Below are 15,776 nucleotides of genomic sequence, written 5' to 3' on the forward strand. Positions count from 1 at the left end.
GGCACACCACATGTCTGGTACGCCATTAGTGATCATAAGGTCTATAGCCCTTTTCCTAGTAGTGGTCATGACACCGCTGTTGTCTGGCCTGCAATCCGGACCAAGGGTTTCCCCTAGCGCTCAAGGGGCACGGTAGAGAGACCATGGTAGCGCCTTCAAAAAAAAGACCACACCCACATATGCCGCCACTACCAGCATCGGCAAGACGAGTAGGGCTTTCGCCTGCCCTGAGACCGAACAATCCCAAAGAAGCCGCCAGTTGGAGACGTGGACATGAAAACGCTGACTGGAGCAGCCACCCACAGGAAGGAGGAACGCGGCCGCGTGACCCACCACCACTCGGGGGCGCCCTCACCCGAGCCGCCACGGACAGAGGGACCTCCTATAGGGCGCCTTCAGCGCCGCGCAAGGGATCTGGCGCCCGCAGCAGCTGTTGGATGGGCCGGCCGACGATCACGCAACAAAAGCAACACGAAAAATGACAGCAAAAAATACCTCCCCACCAAGATTCGACCTCACACCCAGCCGCTTCCACACAGTGAGGCTAGCCACTGCACTAGCTAACTGCTAGCGGATATTCACACCGCAAATGTTTCAATAAACAAAAAATAGACGCGCTATTTATTGCACAATACACTGTGACATTTATACATTTCAATTATTGAAAATATGTTCAAATATTACGGATGGAGTTCTCGACCATGCAAAAAAAAATCCGCATATTCAAAAATAGTTATGAATACACATTGAACATTTTCTTAGTATAGGGTGAACATTATTCAAAGAAACACAGAACATTTTTTCAAAATATGCTGAACTTTTTTTGAATACATGCTACAAAATTTCTCTGCACGATGAACATTTTTTATACACACTGAACATTTTTTCAATGTATGGTGAACAATATTCAAATACACGTAGAACTTTTTTTTAAATACGATGAACTCCTTTTGAATGCATGCTGAACAAAATTTCTATACATGATGAACATTATTTTATACACACTGAACATTCTTTCAATGTATGGTGAACATTTTTCTTCAATACGTTAACAAAAAATTGGAATTCATAACTATTTTTGAAATGTGAAAAAAATTAGAAAACATGAACAAAATTTGGAATTTCGAAAAACTTTTTCTGAAAAGTCAAACGAATTCCGAAAAATCTGAACATATTTTGGATATTGAATATAGTTCATCCAATTCGAAAATAGTTCATCGAATTTAAAAAAGTTCACCGACTTCAAAAAAAGTTCATTAGTTTTGAAAAAGGTTCACAAACCTGAGAAAAAGTTTATCAAACTTGAAAAAAAGTTCATTGAATTTGGAAAAAGTTCATCGACTTCAAAAAAGAGTTCACCCAAATTTTAAAAAAAGAACATTGAATTTGAAAATAGTTCACCGGTTTTGATAAAATGTCATCGAATTGGAAAAAAGTTCATTGAATTTGAGAAAAAGTTCACCAATTTTGAAAAAAGTTCATCGAATTTGAATAATATTCATAAATTCGGTGAACTTTTTATATCGAATTAGAAAAAAGAAAAAGAAGAAAGAAGACTAAAAAAGAAAAAGAATACTAAAAAGAAAAAGAAAGAAATAAAAAGAAAAAGAAAAAAAGAAACGGAAAAGAAAGAATGGAAGAATAAAAAAGGAAGAAGCTCTATGCAATCGCATAACTCAGCTAGCGCGGGTGGCAAGCGAGTGCTGCGCTGTGACCCCGCATCGCAGGATCGAATCTTTCTCAGCACGTTTTCTTTTTGCATCATTTTACAAAAGAAAAAAAAAATAAAACATGGGCTGGCCCATCACAGAGGAGGGGTGTGCGCCCTGTACCATTAACGCTATAACGGGCACTACGGGCGCCATTTAGGGTTTGCCACGGACAGATCTAGGCAGAGAAGACCCAGACCTGCCACCACCAGCACCAAACGGCCAGCCCAAAGAGGTGGCTGGGCCGGGCCGCTAGGAAAGACGCCGGAATAGCATGCACCGGAAGCTGGGTGGCCCGTCGCAGGATCGAATCTTTCTCAGCACATTTTCTTTTTGCATCATTTTACAAAAGAAAAAAAATAAAACATGGGCTGGCCCATCCCGGAGGAGGGGTGTGCGCCCTGTACCATTAACGTTATAACGGGCGCTACGGGCGCCGTTTAGGGTTTGCCACGGACAGATCTAGGCAGAGAAGTCCCAGACCTGCCACCACCAGCACCAAACGGCCAGCCCAAAGAGGTGGCTGGGCCGGGCCGCTAGGAAAGACGCCGGAAGCATGCGCCGGAAGCTGGGTGGCCCGCAGGGGCAGAACATCACTGCAACCGCGCGTCAGGCTGCAAATATAGGGGCCCGGATTTGAAGTATGCGGATGTCTGGCACGAGATATGAGGGACGACAAACTTAATCTTTAGACAATAGAAGAGATACCTCTCCTGTACTAACACTTACAAACCGATCAATCTTGCTAAACAGTGAAGATATGAAAGAGTGCGGAGCATTTCGCATACTTATGGGCGTATGCGACAATGACACAGAAACATAAAACCCATGACACACCAAAATATATGGAAAAGCATAAACAACATCAGCAGCACATCAGCCCCTTATTGACACACACTGAAACACACAGGGCATGCATGCTGTATCGTCAGAGTCAGAGGTAGCACTCGTAGAGCTTGATGTCCATCTGGAGGCGGAAGTAGTAGAGGCCCTCGATGGCATCGGTGCGGATGGTTGCGACGCCGCGCGCCATGAAGAAGTCGCCGGTGCCGCCGACGACGGAGAAGTCCCGCGTGGCGTCGCCCATGAGGTCGGCGCCGACGAGGTTGAGCGTGCCCTTGTGCGCCGTGGAGTTGAACACGATGGAGAAGCCGAACCAGGAGGTCAGCGACTCCTGCTTGTCATAGAAGTAGAACCCCTGCGCGCGTGCCGCCGGCTCCTCCCCGGCCAGGGGCAGCGCCTTCCCCACCGTCATGGGGTCGTTGAACACCATCAGCGCGCCGAAGTAGGTGCTGTTCTTCCAGTAGGTCGTGGCCAGCGCCGTCGGCTTGGTGGCCGCCGCCGTCGTCGCGTTGGCCGTGTTGTTGCCGTTGTAGAGGATGTCGTGGTAGTAGAGCGTCATGTTCATGCACGGCTCGTCGGGGCTGCTGGCGACGACCCTCGTCAGGCCGTGGGCGGCGCCCGCCATGCCGAGCAGAAAAACCACGACGGCGACGGTCAGAGACAGCTTGGAAGATGCCATGAGGCCTTGCATTGTTCACAGCGCAACTGCTCCGAAGAATCGACAAGCTAGATGTAGTGCCAGGCAGGTCGTGTTGTGGTGGTGTTGAGAGCTGGACTTGTGCATGCTATTTATAGAGGTGCATGCATGCATGGAGCCGTGGGGCATGCGTACTGAAAGTACTCAGTTTAGTAACTTAGATTCTAAGCTCTCTTGCACTCCAAGTGACCAATCTTGTTTATAGTTGATTCGGCTGCGCGGTGGGTAGCTCCATATAACAAAGTAAAGCAAACCCTAAAAACGATTAAGCATTTTTGCTATTGGGCAGCCGACTCCTTTCCCTTGCTGGCAGTCAGACGTCAGCCTCGCGATGAGGTGTACACGAGCGTCCCAGGTTAGGTCGGCTTCCAAAAGCCACACACATGAACTGCGGTCTCTTAGTTTGGATCAGAGAATATTCCTTCATGGGATAAAATTAGTTGGTTCACTGGAACGGACGCAATGCCCAGAGAGGCAGCGCATGGTTGGTACGTCAAAGTAAACGTATGTCGATTCTTTTTTTCATTCCAAAGTATAAAAGCTAATCAAATTGTAATATACTCCGTACGAGTATGTCTTGGCATCACTTTTTCCCTTTTCGATGTAGTATTGCTGCTGACATGCCAACCGTATCCGGGGATTGAGAATATCAGGGGCCAAATAGCAATTTAGTGTGAACCAGATATCAAGACATTACACTGGATCACAGGGGTGTGGAGACACTGAGTGAGGAGGAACAAAAATTCTTCACTAGGAAATTCACACTTGAGGAGTTGAAGGAAGCCGTCTTTGGAATGGAAAAAAAAATACGTTGTACTGTATTTGGGTTCGGCCTAGCATGCAGGTGGTCGGCCCATGCAGTGATGGTCTAGCGCTGAATCGCCGCTGCGGCCTGCGGCCCGCGCCCTAGTGTTACCTTTGGAAGCTGTTGATACCAACTCTGGGAGGCTGTTGTCCCACTTGTATGCATGCCTCTCACTTGCTCCCGCTACTATTAATTCACATGCATTTTCTATTTTAGATGACTGATATTTTCTAAATAAAAATTTGATTTTTGAAACTTCTTATATATTGGAATTCATAGCCAGAAGATCTTTAGAACAAGATCAAATTTTGATACATTTTAAGTAGTTTTAATTATCCACTCTTTTGAAATAATTGAAATACGTGAAAAGTATGATTGATGTTTAAGTAAAACAAAAATATGCACTAAAATTACTGGGATGTATGTTTCAAAAATATTCTAAATAAGTGAAATGGGTGATATGTGAAATATTTCAAATAAGCAAAGTTGAAAAAGATACTAAAATTACTGAAATACATGTTTCTGGAATATTTTAAATAGTGAAAAGGGAAAACGTGAAAATCATTGTTTTGGTATAACTTAATTCACTTTTTGGTTTTTTGAAAAGAAAACAATTTTGAAATATTAAATCATTTTCATAGTTACAGTTAATTGAAATTATTTTTGGAATAATATAAAATCATTTTGGAATTAATTAAAAGCATTTTTAATAGTTGTTATCACTTGTGAATTTTATTTCAATCAATTTGTGAAACAACAAAATATAAATGAGTACAAAATATATTCAGTATCAATCTTGTTTGAAATGTCTTCTCGTCAGGATTTAAAATATATATTAAAAAACAAAAGAAAATTCTAGTGTAAGGATATGAAGCATCTAAATCACTAAGAAAATTAAAATGCACCTTAATTGCAACATCATCCCTCTTCATTAGCTTGTCGACATTTTGTGTATACCTTTTAGTCAGGGTGTCGATGTAGTTCCTGCTACTCACATTTCTAATTTTTTTTGGAGATAATGGTTTCTTCCTTGATGTTGAGAATAGTGTTTTTCATCTGCAAATCTGAGGATGAAATCACGTAGCCCCTCCCTATGTCCTACTAGATACGGAAATTCAAACTATTTGCTAGTCGAGAGAAGGAACACCGGAAGTTGCTTCCAAACATACCCTAAGGAAGATTCATGAGACGTCGTCTTGTTGGTCCTGTTAAAATGGTAATGAAGTGTTTAACCATTCCGCAAGAACTGGTACTTGCAACGCCCATGGTGTGTGTGGGTGTGGGCGTGTGTGTGTGTGTTGGGGGGGGGGGGGGGGGCGGGGTAGACAGCTAGGAACTCATCATGATCAGTCATCTCATCATAACTATCGATGGAGTGCCAACACGAGGGGGCATGGAGTGCGCATGAGCTCCCAAGACAAGGCGTGGCACTCAAATGGACCCCATATAGTGCCGCGTAAGCTGATGGGAGATGGTTGCACGGGATACGTACAACTAGTTTGGATGGCGCTCTAACAATAGGATAAGTGTTTAGTCTCTCTTCCTATTTTCACCGGTTATTGCAGATTATTTTTTATGGTTTCACACTACTGTTTGAAACTTTGTTTTGAACCTGGATTTTTAATAATATGGTTGTGTGCATCAAGAGATGCAGAGGCCAGGGGTATTCCTCCTTTCGAAAAAAAATAGCGCCCCCGTAAGGGTCGCCAAAGTCTTATCTTATTTGTAATCGGGGCAAAAAGTCCGGACCAAGTATTCTCTCTACAGCTTAATCAACAATAACAAGAGCCACATGGGAGATAGATAACTAATTAGCAGTGTAATCATCATATAACCAATGATTAATTAGCATAACAAGTTCAGATGTATGCTTTAGCAAATTGATCAAGAATTCATTGTTACCACTGTATGTTACATGCTCCAACCAGTAGACCTCAACTGACCCCCTCTCATAAAACAAGGCGCCACCACTGTAGGTTTCTTAAGCTAGCCACCACACCAAATGGATGGGGGAGTTGGCTAGAACCAGTTCCACCTTGCCTTAAATGTGTCGGGGGATCCGACAGTACCTAACATTGCACACCATCGCGTAACTGCAACCGTGTTAATACCGTGTCTCGTTTCAAACCGGCCATCTGAAATGTTCGGTGACTAATATGTTATGGTGGAGAGATGATTTTGGTGAGACTATATCTGAAACCGACAAACTTAATCTGTAAAAAAATTCTCTAGAAGAGATACCTCTCCTGAACTAACACTTACAAACCGATCAATCTTGCTCAACAGTAAATATATGAATAAGAGTGCGCGGAGCATTTCGCATAGTTATGGGCGTATGCGACAATGACACACAAGCATAAAACCCATCACACACACCAAAAAGAATAAGAGAAAAACAAAAACAACATCAGGAACACATCAATTGACACACGCACACAGGGTATGCATGCATGCACGTTGTCAGAGCCAGACGTAGCACTCGTACAGCTTGATGTCCATCTGCTGGCGGAAGTAGTAGAGGCCCTCGATGGCATCGGTGCGGATGGTTGCGACGCCGCGCGCCATGAAGAAGTCGCCGGTGCCGCCGACGACGGAGAAGTCCCGCGTGGCGTCGCCCATGAGGTCGGCGCCGACGAGGTTGAGCGTGCCCTTGTGCGCCGTCGAGTTGAAGACGATGGAGAAGCCGAACCAGGAGGTCAGCGACTCCCGCTTGTCGTAGAAGTAGAACCCCTGCGCGCGCGCCGCCGGCTCCTCCCCGGTCAGGGGCAGCGCCTTCCCCACCGTCACCGGGTCGTTGAAAACAATCAGCGTGCCGAAGAAGGTGCTGTTCTTCCAGTAGGTCGTGGCCAGCGCCGTCGGCTTGGTGGCCGCCGCCGCCGCCGCGTTGGCCGTGTTGTTGCCGTTGTAGAGGATGTTATGGTAGTAGAGTGTCATGTTCATGCACGGCTCATCGGGGCTGCTGGCGACGACCCTCGTCAGGCCGTGGGCGGCGCCTGCCATGCCGAGGAGAAGCACCACGACCACGATGGTCAGAGACAGCTTGGAAGATGGCGCGAGGCCTTGCATGGTTGACAGAGCAACTGTTACCGAGTTTAAGCTGTTGTAGAGCACTGCTAAGTGAGTAAGCTCGTGTTGTGGTGGTGTTGAGAGCTCGACTCGCGCATGGAACTGTGGGGCATGCATGCTGAAAGTATCGGTTTAGTAACTTTAGCTTAGATTCTAATCTCTCTTGTACGCCAAGTGACCATTCTTGTCTACTAGTAGAACCCCGTGCATTGCTACGAGCTCCTTGTATATGATAATGGTTCAACCTCAGTTATATATAATACTCCCTCAGTTCCTAAATACAAGTTCTTTTAGAATCATGCTTATGCCCATTGCCAGCCTTTTTCGATGTAAAGACCCTCTTTCTCACTCTGTCTCTCATCCCCGAGCTCTCTTCTTTATCTTTCTTTCTCTCTCCACCCATTTCCCTATTTTTCTCTTTCTCTCTCCACCTCCATCCTCTGTAATTCCCTCAGTCAGTTATTTAAGTGTTTGATTATACACACAAAAATATTTTTCAGTGTAATGTTTCAGGACTAATTAGATTTGCCACCACAATAGAAGGACTTTCGTGGAAATTGTTGTGGGTGACTCGCTCTATCCTTATTCGTTAAAAGTTTTCTGGAGTCATGGAAAATATTTTATGGAGCACTACAACACACTCCACACACATGGTGGTGTAATTTTTCAGTTTCTGATAAGAAAACTTACAAAAAATATTTGTGTGAAGCATAGTAAGCAAGATAGTTAGGTCATTGTGGATGCGATGATATGAACAAGAATATCTACAAGTTTAAAAGATTTCATAACAATGATCTATGAACTCTATTTATAATTTATTTTGCACTACCATAAACCAAGTCATTACAAACACTACTTGCCTTCATGCCTTGGTCCATCAAGTATTCTCAAGATTTTAGTGTAATATCAAGTCAACATTGTTTAGAAAACTTAGCCCATTGAATAACCTTAACAAGAACATTTTCACAGAGCGATGTGTTACTATTTATACATCAAAGCTTAACCAGCTGCAGATTTTTCCTACATCAAAACTAATTACTCGTCTATGAGGTAGTTATTTCACCACATGCAAATTTCTTCTGATTACCGCCAGCACCCCTCATAAGCAGTCCTGCTTTCTATCAAGAAGTTGCATCTTCATCAAATGTTAATGTCTCATTTTCTTCCTTGATGTCTGAATCCCAATACTATTTATTTTCATGGATATAGGACGCTTTGCTTCCACCTTAGTATATATATTCCTGCCATGTCGTTTGTAAAGACATGTCTACTTTGTAGTATGCAATGTATCGTGCACCTGTGTCTTCTCAGCTATCTGCAGGCATTCTCCAGTCACCAGCTCTGACTGTTTCGCATACACGCTGATAATTTTGCCTTGGTTGTAGGCAAGTAGGCTGGTATATTCAGCTATCATCAGGAACTCCTCTTCACAACTGTATTTTGGCGGTAAAAAATTCTACTGAGACCAGATGCATAATCATGGAGGTAGCTCAATTTTCAAGGCATAAGATGGGTAAGTTATCCCAAAAAATGAACAACCATCATGCATATCCATATGGGAACGGAGTATTAATTACTAACCTTGAAGAACTTTTTTTTGAGAAAATTACTAACCTTGAAAAACTTTTTTCTTGAACTTGATGCTGCGGAATGGTCATTATGCGTGTCCAAATAAAAGGAACTGCTTATAACTTGGCAGATTATGCAAAGCTAAAAGAATAACTGAGTAGTGGATGTTCAAGCATCAAAAAAAATCGACTGGATTTTCCTTACCACACATCAAGTCAATCTTAACATTTTTCTGACCCCATGTCTTCTTCCTTCAGCAGCAACTTAAAAGATTTCTGCAGATAGGGTAAAATCATGAAGCACTTGTAAAAGATTGTACTTAACTACAGAATAAATATAAGACATATTAGACTTGAGTATTATAAAAGAATGATGTGAGTCCAGAAAGAAGTCCAATTTAAGCCCATGATGTGCAAATAGTCCAATTTTAGTCCATGATGTGTAAAATAGTCCAGAATGTAGTCTGCTTGGCTAGCGAGTTAGTGTCACCGCACCATTTGGCAACCTCACCCTTTGAGCAGCATCGCTCTCTCGTGCTCTGGCTTCCTGGATGCCTTGCCTGCCGGCAACCTAGTGCTTCTTGACAGCCAAAACGTCAAGCCCTTCGTGGTTGCGCGTTGCCACATGGTAGCAGAGGCAACTGCAAGTAACAACGATAGTCCAAGTAGAACAAATAAGATGATTATGAATTGTTCCTTCTCTTGCTTACCTATTTGGTGGTCCATGTTGCCCACATATTTGAGGATTTACAGTGAGGAAATTGAACCTTAAATTAGATGACAGCAAGCTATATAAATAAATATTTTGCAAGAACAGAATGAATGTATACTAACTTCAAAATGTAGTGTATCATGGAATGAATACTAACTTCAAAATGATGCCTCTAGTATAGATATACAAGGAAAAGGTGCATACATTTCTCGACAGATTCCATGATCAACTACGTACTTGCTAATAATTTGGTAGGAGTAGGGCATAATTTAGGGATCAAGTAAGAGCATCTGGTTGAATCTACATAACGGATATGGAATCATTCAGAACGACACCAAGCAACAAGTTGAGTGACTGATTAGTTAATGGCGGCTACTGAAGCTAAGCTAGGTGCGGTTCGTGGGAGTCAAGTGTCGTTTTATCTGATTATCTCTCAGACGAAATCAGTAAGACCAAAAATTGCCGTGCACCCATAAGTCTGACAAAATCAATAAGACCAAAAATGTGAGTACTCATCATCTGCAGCCTGTGAGGAATCAGTGATTTGCCACCTAATGATGTGTAAAAAGGAAATGCAGCTAAAGCATCTTCAGAGAAGCACATGCCCTTGAAAATATAGAGCCAACGCTGAACATCTCTGACCCATTTCAAAAAAATGATGACAGATCCACTACGCCCCCTTGCTAGCTCAACTAAAACACCTAACAATGCCCTCAAAATCAACACTGACACTCGTGGCTGAATAAAAAAATCAACAACACTTCCCCAAAACAAACATTGGCCTGGAGACATGAAACTGTATGGATTAATTAATAACGCTCTTAGTATGCCTATGTGTGTACCCGCACGTGGTCGTAACGACAAGGCAGACTTTTGTCATCCATGGTAACAAGGCTTAAGCTGTGCACACCGGCATTGGACGAGGATCGCGTACTATTGACCGCGGCAGGGGAAGGAGGAACTACGCGAAGAGGGACTAAAGGGGTGCTCTCCCTCAGAAGTTTTCCATGGCCGACCACCACAGCGAATCGACCACCACAGATGCAGGGACCCCTTGACTGACACGTCAACCATGCGTCAACCGGCGAGCATCAGCGCATTGCCACCGCGCTGCTCTCTGCTCTCCCTCCTCTCTTTCATGGCTGGCACAAGGGATGGGATGAGACTGGCGGGAGGCAACCCCTCCCCTTCTCTCTTTCAAGCGCGTCATGGCGCTACATTTTTACATGAGATTGCAGAGTTAATCACATCAGTTACATGATAATATACTTAATCCTCAGTCTGGTCATGTGTAACTACCGAACATATCAAAATATAGTAATGTTCATGTTTAAAACCAAGATATAGCTGGAGAGAAGTTAAAAATCAATGCTTAGACTAAAATTATAACTTACTGAATGAAAACTTAGTTCGGTTCAGATTATAGATTTGTAGTTTTAAAACGTTAATCACATCAATAACACATGACCGTTTATAGCCTTCTACAATTTGGTCTATATCTTCAAAGTACTTTGGACAAAAACAACTTGATGTGCAAAAAGAAGGGATACTAATATAAATATTCATTGTACTTGAATGCAAAAAAGATCAACAAAATTGGAACCGACTGAAAAATAAGAAAAGAGCACCTACAGACTCACCTGTACGCTATGGTACTTCTGCCTCACAGACTTCGTTGACCCGCATAGTTTATGGCAACGACCCTACCTCTTCTGCTACATCCGGGCTTGGCCACCATGACGTCTCCTCCTCCTAGTGCATCCCCTCTCCCAAACTCCACCAGGAGATCCTCCCATGCTTAGTATGCAAAATAGTTGATGAAATATACGAGGCCCATGTGAAATTGGAGTTTAGTATCTTGGCACTCTGTAGTTAACTCTTAACTGCAACACTTCATTGATCTAAAAAAAGCTGCAGCACTTCATACGTTGAAAGCTTTGAAATTGCTGCAAACAATATAGAAGATGTTTGCACTATAGTCCAGCAATACATTTACTAACACTTGGAAACATATTCTGAATGCTCTACTCTTCATAGTATTGATAGCATAGTCTGAATGCTCTTCTACATAACATGGACTCGTAGACAACCAGTTATATTGACTCCACATTTTCAAGATAAATCAACATAAGCAAAATTACAGTTTTGTGTTCAAATGTGAAAAGTATACCTGAGTATCCCGAGAGAATGTATCACTTTGTACCAGATGAGAGTTATCACTGTTCTCATTCTGAAACCTTATCCAGAGAAAAACATTGGTTGCATATATGCACGCAGATGCTGCACCCAGAATAGAAAAATAGATAGTTAGATAAGTAGCATTATTCAGAATAGAAGCACATAGAAGACAAATTGAAACATTAGCAAACCACACCAACCAAATCAAAAGAGAGAGAGAGGCGGAAACTGATGTTGAGAACCTTCATAGTGGGCATCCTCACGGCCCCTTGAACACGCAGCAGCTTCTCTTTGCATCTTCGTCGCTAGATCGTAGCAAACTGCATGCACGCCTGAATCAGACGCGGAGATAAACCAAACCAGAAGAAGCGGAGGAGGGATTCATACCTGGTCGAGGTCATGGACCACAGGGTGATCTACGACGCCAACGCCAGATCGGTCATCATGGCCACGGGCTAGGGAGGCGATGATGACGTCTTGAGGAGGAGGATGAGGGTGCGGGCGTGAGGAAGAGGTCATCGCTGGGAGACACCGCGTTGGTGTGAGGTGAAGAGCCAGATTGATGATTGGGGTGGGGCGTCGGCTGCGGCAGCGGCTGGAGACCGGGAGACTGTTATTTACTTGACTGCTCGGCCTTAACGGGAAAGGTTAGGAAAAGTGCCTTTCCTTTTTTGCAGTTTAAGTGCAAGGAACTTGAAATAGGGCCCTACTGCGTTTTTAGTGGAATGCCTTTTAAGGTGGATTCCTTTAGTAATATATAATCTATACACCCGATTCATCAACGAAGAGGGGCTACTCTGCACAATACCACATTCTCTGAAAAATAAACAACACAAAGATGAAATTGAGAAGGGGAGAGATGACATGCTCATTAGTCATTACCTTCTAGCTATGATGAATGGGAGATGTGGTTTGAGGTTGTGTCCGCTGGGGTGCCGACCTCAAACTTCACGACGCCGGGCGGTGCGACGATGGGCTTCTCGAGGTCCTGCTGGTCCTCGTCCATGACAAGCGCCTTGACGCTCAGGCCATAGACCTCCTCGACGACATTTGTTGTTGATTGTTATTAACAATATTGGCAATGGCAATTCAGTTTTCTTTGTAGTCATGTTCGGTATTAACTGAACCATCCATATTTATTGAGAAATATTATTCTGTAGCTCTCGTTGTGTACATTGGCCATGAATTTAATTTAGAGCATTCATGTTCTCATCTGATCCTAAAGCAGGCAAGTTGGAAACTATCAATGCTGCTCTGAAAATGTTATGTTCACAGAATTCATAAGTTGGATTATGCACCAATGCATGGACCTTTTTTTTGTTAGCTTCATATTTTCTATAAAATAAAGAATCATACATGTTTAAACAAGTTGTGTTCCATATCATAGAAAAAAGGTAAGAATGTGGAATATTCCATACAGAGGAGATTTACAACCAATGATGAAATGTATACATAAGGATATAACATTTTGGCCAAGAAGTTTCAAAGATGAACGAGAACTTACCGGCGGGTTGTGAATGTCAATACTCTAAGGAGTACATCTTAAATCACCATCACTGATTACTGCCTTTCCACTAAAAAGTGATTATTGGATTTAAAATGTGTGGTTTCTACAGAACTGAAGGTTAACATTAGTTTACTTTTTGTAAAGTATCTTTCAAAGATAATATGGAGATGTGGTCACCAGTTGTAGTAAATGCAGATAAGAACTACTATAATATCCCTCAGGTGCACTTACAACAATATATAATACAAACAAAGTGAATCTGCAGAAAATGATTGAGGGATGCCAAATAGAAAATGAGGCCAGAAATCTAGCTAAGCAAACGTACTTGTATAAAGTCGCTGAAATATGGACCCCAATTGTTAACCCTGTAAACCTGAAGATCAAGTGAGAAAATAAAATAAAATTAGAACCTTTTCTCATCAAGTAAAAGTGTAAAACATTGGGAAGTCAACTTGAAACATAGATCACAATTATCAATTTGTAAACCTGAAGATTCCGTGAAGAGCAATGAAAGAAAAGCAAAAAAGATTAGCCATACCAGCCTATTATAGGAGTGCAACATCCAAAATTTTGGCACATAAAGTACGAGTTCTGAAACTTCAAAGTAATAACTCTGCCCTCCTGAAGTCTTAATCATGTTCAGCTATGCCAATTTCGCATTGACAGAGATTGGTTTAACCTACGAGAGCACAAATCAAAACCATTTTATGGTCTACTCTTCACTGAATGATATGTTATGTGAGATCCCATGTTATGCAGAACAAGTATGTTTGTCAAGCCTCGCGAGTCGCGATACTGCAAAACCAATAGCTATAGCCATACCCTGCTATAAGGTTCTTGAAATTGTTAACAACACCCTCCTGAAAACTAAAGGAAAACAGATTGACGACAATGCCTATGGAACGGGAAAGCATGAGATGATGTCAACAACTAAAATAAAGATAAAATCGAGAGTACAACCCGCAGCACATACCTTGTCAGGGTACATGTTGATGACAGAACCAGAACCAGAGCGTCGTCGACCACCATGTTTGCGTAGATGGTGTGCTGAATTCTGCACGTGCCTTTGGTGCGACGGGCGATGAGGAGGTGCCTGGTCTTCCGGAAGCCCGAACTCGGTGGCGTCGAAGTCGACCCCGATCACGTCCAGCTCCTGACTATTGGCGAACATCCGCACAGGAAGACAAGCGCAACACGGCTTGGGCCCGCGTCCTCCATCTACACAGCGCGGCCACGCATCACGGCGAACAGCACGGCGGCGCAGTCCCATGTTGCCTCAGCTCCCCTAAATCAGAGGCATCAGGCCAAGGCGTCGCCGCGTACCCAAACTGATGTGGCGTTTGAATCCCATCCCACGGTGGCTGGGTTCGCAAACCCAAGGCGGCGACCGACGGGGAAGACGAGGACCAGCGTGGAACAAACAGCGGGGTAGGAAACATGAGAGAGAGGGGCAAGGGCGGTGAGCAGGGCCGACGATCCAGAAACGTGGATGCGAGATCCGGCGGGGTCTTCTCGAGGGGTTCCGCGGCGGCGGCGCTGTCGAGTGCGCAGATCGCGCGACGGCGGCGATCCAGAACTATCGGCGATCCCGTAACGCGGACGCGAGATCCGGCAGGGTCTGCTCGAGGGGATCGGCGGCACTGCGATCTTGATGGACTCAGGCGGCGCTGTTTCTTTGGGCTACGTGTGTGGGTGGCTGAATTTCATGTTTTGACCCTTTTTACAAAGAAATTCGAGATCTGACCCTGTCTGAAACTATTTGGGGATCTAACCCTTTTGACTACCGCCAGGAGGGCCGGCGGTAGGTTTGCATGTCCTACCGCCATCATTAGTGGCGGTAGGCCCTCTAACGGCGACTGACGGCCGTCGGCGCGTACTGACGGGGTAAGTGCCTACCGCCACAGCCTGAGGCGGTAGGGTTCGGTGGCCTACCGCCCGAGGTAGTGGCGGTAGGTACCGAAGAGGCAAGTGATGCTGCGGGCAGGCCCTACCCCACCCACCAGCCCGTTCTTCGTCCTCCGCTCGACTCGAACAGAGTCGAGCGCCGCCTCTCTCCTCATCCCGATCCCCTCCCGCGATCTCCCTCTTCCCTCCACCATTTTCGCGGATTTTTGGGGCAAATCAAAGAGGCCGGTAAGCTCCTCCATTCCCTCCAATTAGTTTTCGCAATGGTTTTTTATTTTGGAAGTTATTTTTGGCACTAGGCGCAACCTAGGTTTTGGTGTTGATTTTTTATGATGTTTTAGTTGTTTAGGAGTATATGATTTAGTAGTAGGCCTATGTGAGGATGTGTGGGTGAAACAATTGCAATATATGTGAGGATATGTTGGTGAATGCATATATGTTGGTCCATTTTATTTTGTGATGTATATATGAATTTTATAAGAAATCTTTCTGTATGTTGAATGCAAGATTGTGAGGATAAAGGCATAACAAAATTCGTAGATGGTTAATGTATTGTAAATTTGTGAAGATGTATGTTTTGCAAAATTGGTAGGTGGTTAATGCATAGTGTGAAAACGTGTGTATTTCTATTTCATATAGTTGCAAATGTATGAACCCTAGGTTTAGTCTTTCTTATAGCCATACGAGGAACCCTCTCTAGTTGATATGATGAACCCTAGAACCTAGATGAACCCTAGGTTTAGTCTTTCTTATAGCTATATGTGATGATTTATTGTGTGAATATTG

General features: G+C 43.7%; 2 protein-coding genes and 1 long non-coding RNA gene across 11 annotated transcripts; all 3 read right to left on the reverse strand.

Moving 5' to 3' along the window:
* Window positions 1-2,643: 2,643 nt before the first annotated feature.
* On the reverse strand, window positions 2,644-3,243 carry LOC123040923 (dirigent protein 5-like). The gene is made up of 2 exons (XM_044463640.1): window positions 2,884-3,243; window positions 2,644-2,784 (listed from the first exon to the last, which is right to left on the reverse strand). Exons 1-2 carry the CDS (start codon window positions 3,241-3,243, stop codon window positions 2,644-2,646), a joined length of 501 nt encoding a protein of 166 aa, XP_044319575.1.
* A 3,271-nt stretch (window positions 3,244-6,514) lies between these two features.
* Window positions 6,515-7,197, reverse strand: LOC123039136 (dirigent protein 5-like). Its single transcript, XM_044462414.1, has one exon. The coding sequence runs from the start codon at window positions 7,118-7,120 to the stop codon at window positions 6,515-6,517; it is 606 nt and encodes a 201-aa protein (XP_044318349.1). The 5' UTR covers window positions 7,121-7,197.
* Window positions 7,198-7,771: 574 nt separating this feature from the next.
* Window positions 7,772-14,860, reverse strand: LOC123044060 (uncharacterized). Of its 9 annotated transcripts, none has more exons than XR_006419817.1 (8): window positions 12,461-14,860; window positions 11,966-12,173; window positions 11,821-11,898; window positions 11,041-11,680; window positions 9,200-9,329; window positions 8,894-8,964; window positions 8,735-8,763; window positions 7,772-8,553 (listed from the first exon to the last, which is right to left on the reverse strand). It is a non-coding gene; the product is annotated as an uncharacterized lncRNA (long non-coding RNA). The 9 variants fall into 9 exon arrangements; XR_006419824.1 differs by having other exon boundaries at window positions 9,184-9,329; XR_006419823.1 differs by having other exon boundaries at window positions 7,772-8,964; window positions 12,461-13,458; window positions 14,059-14,860.
* Window positions 14,861-15,776: the final 916 nt, after the last annotated feature.

Source organism: Triticum aestivum, chromosome 2B, assembly GCF_018294505.1.
Source record: "Triticum aestivum cultivar Chinese Spring chromosome 2B, IWGSC CS RefSeq v2.1, whole genome shotgun sequence".
In the NCBI taxonomy this organism is placed as follows: Eukaryota; Viridiplantae; Streptophyta; class Magnoliopsida; order Poales; family Poaceae; genus Triticum; species Triticum aestivum.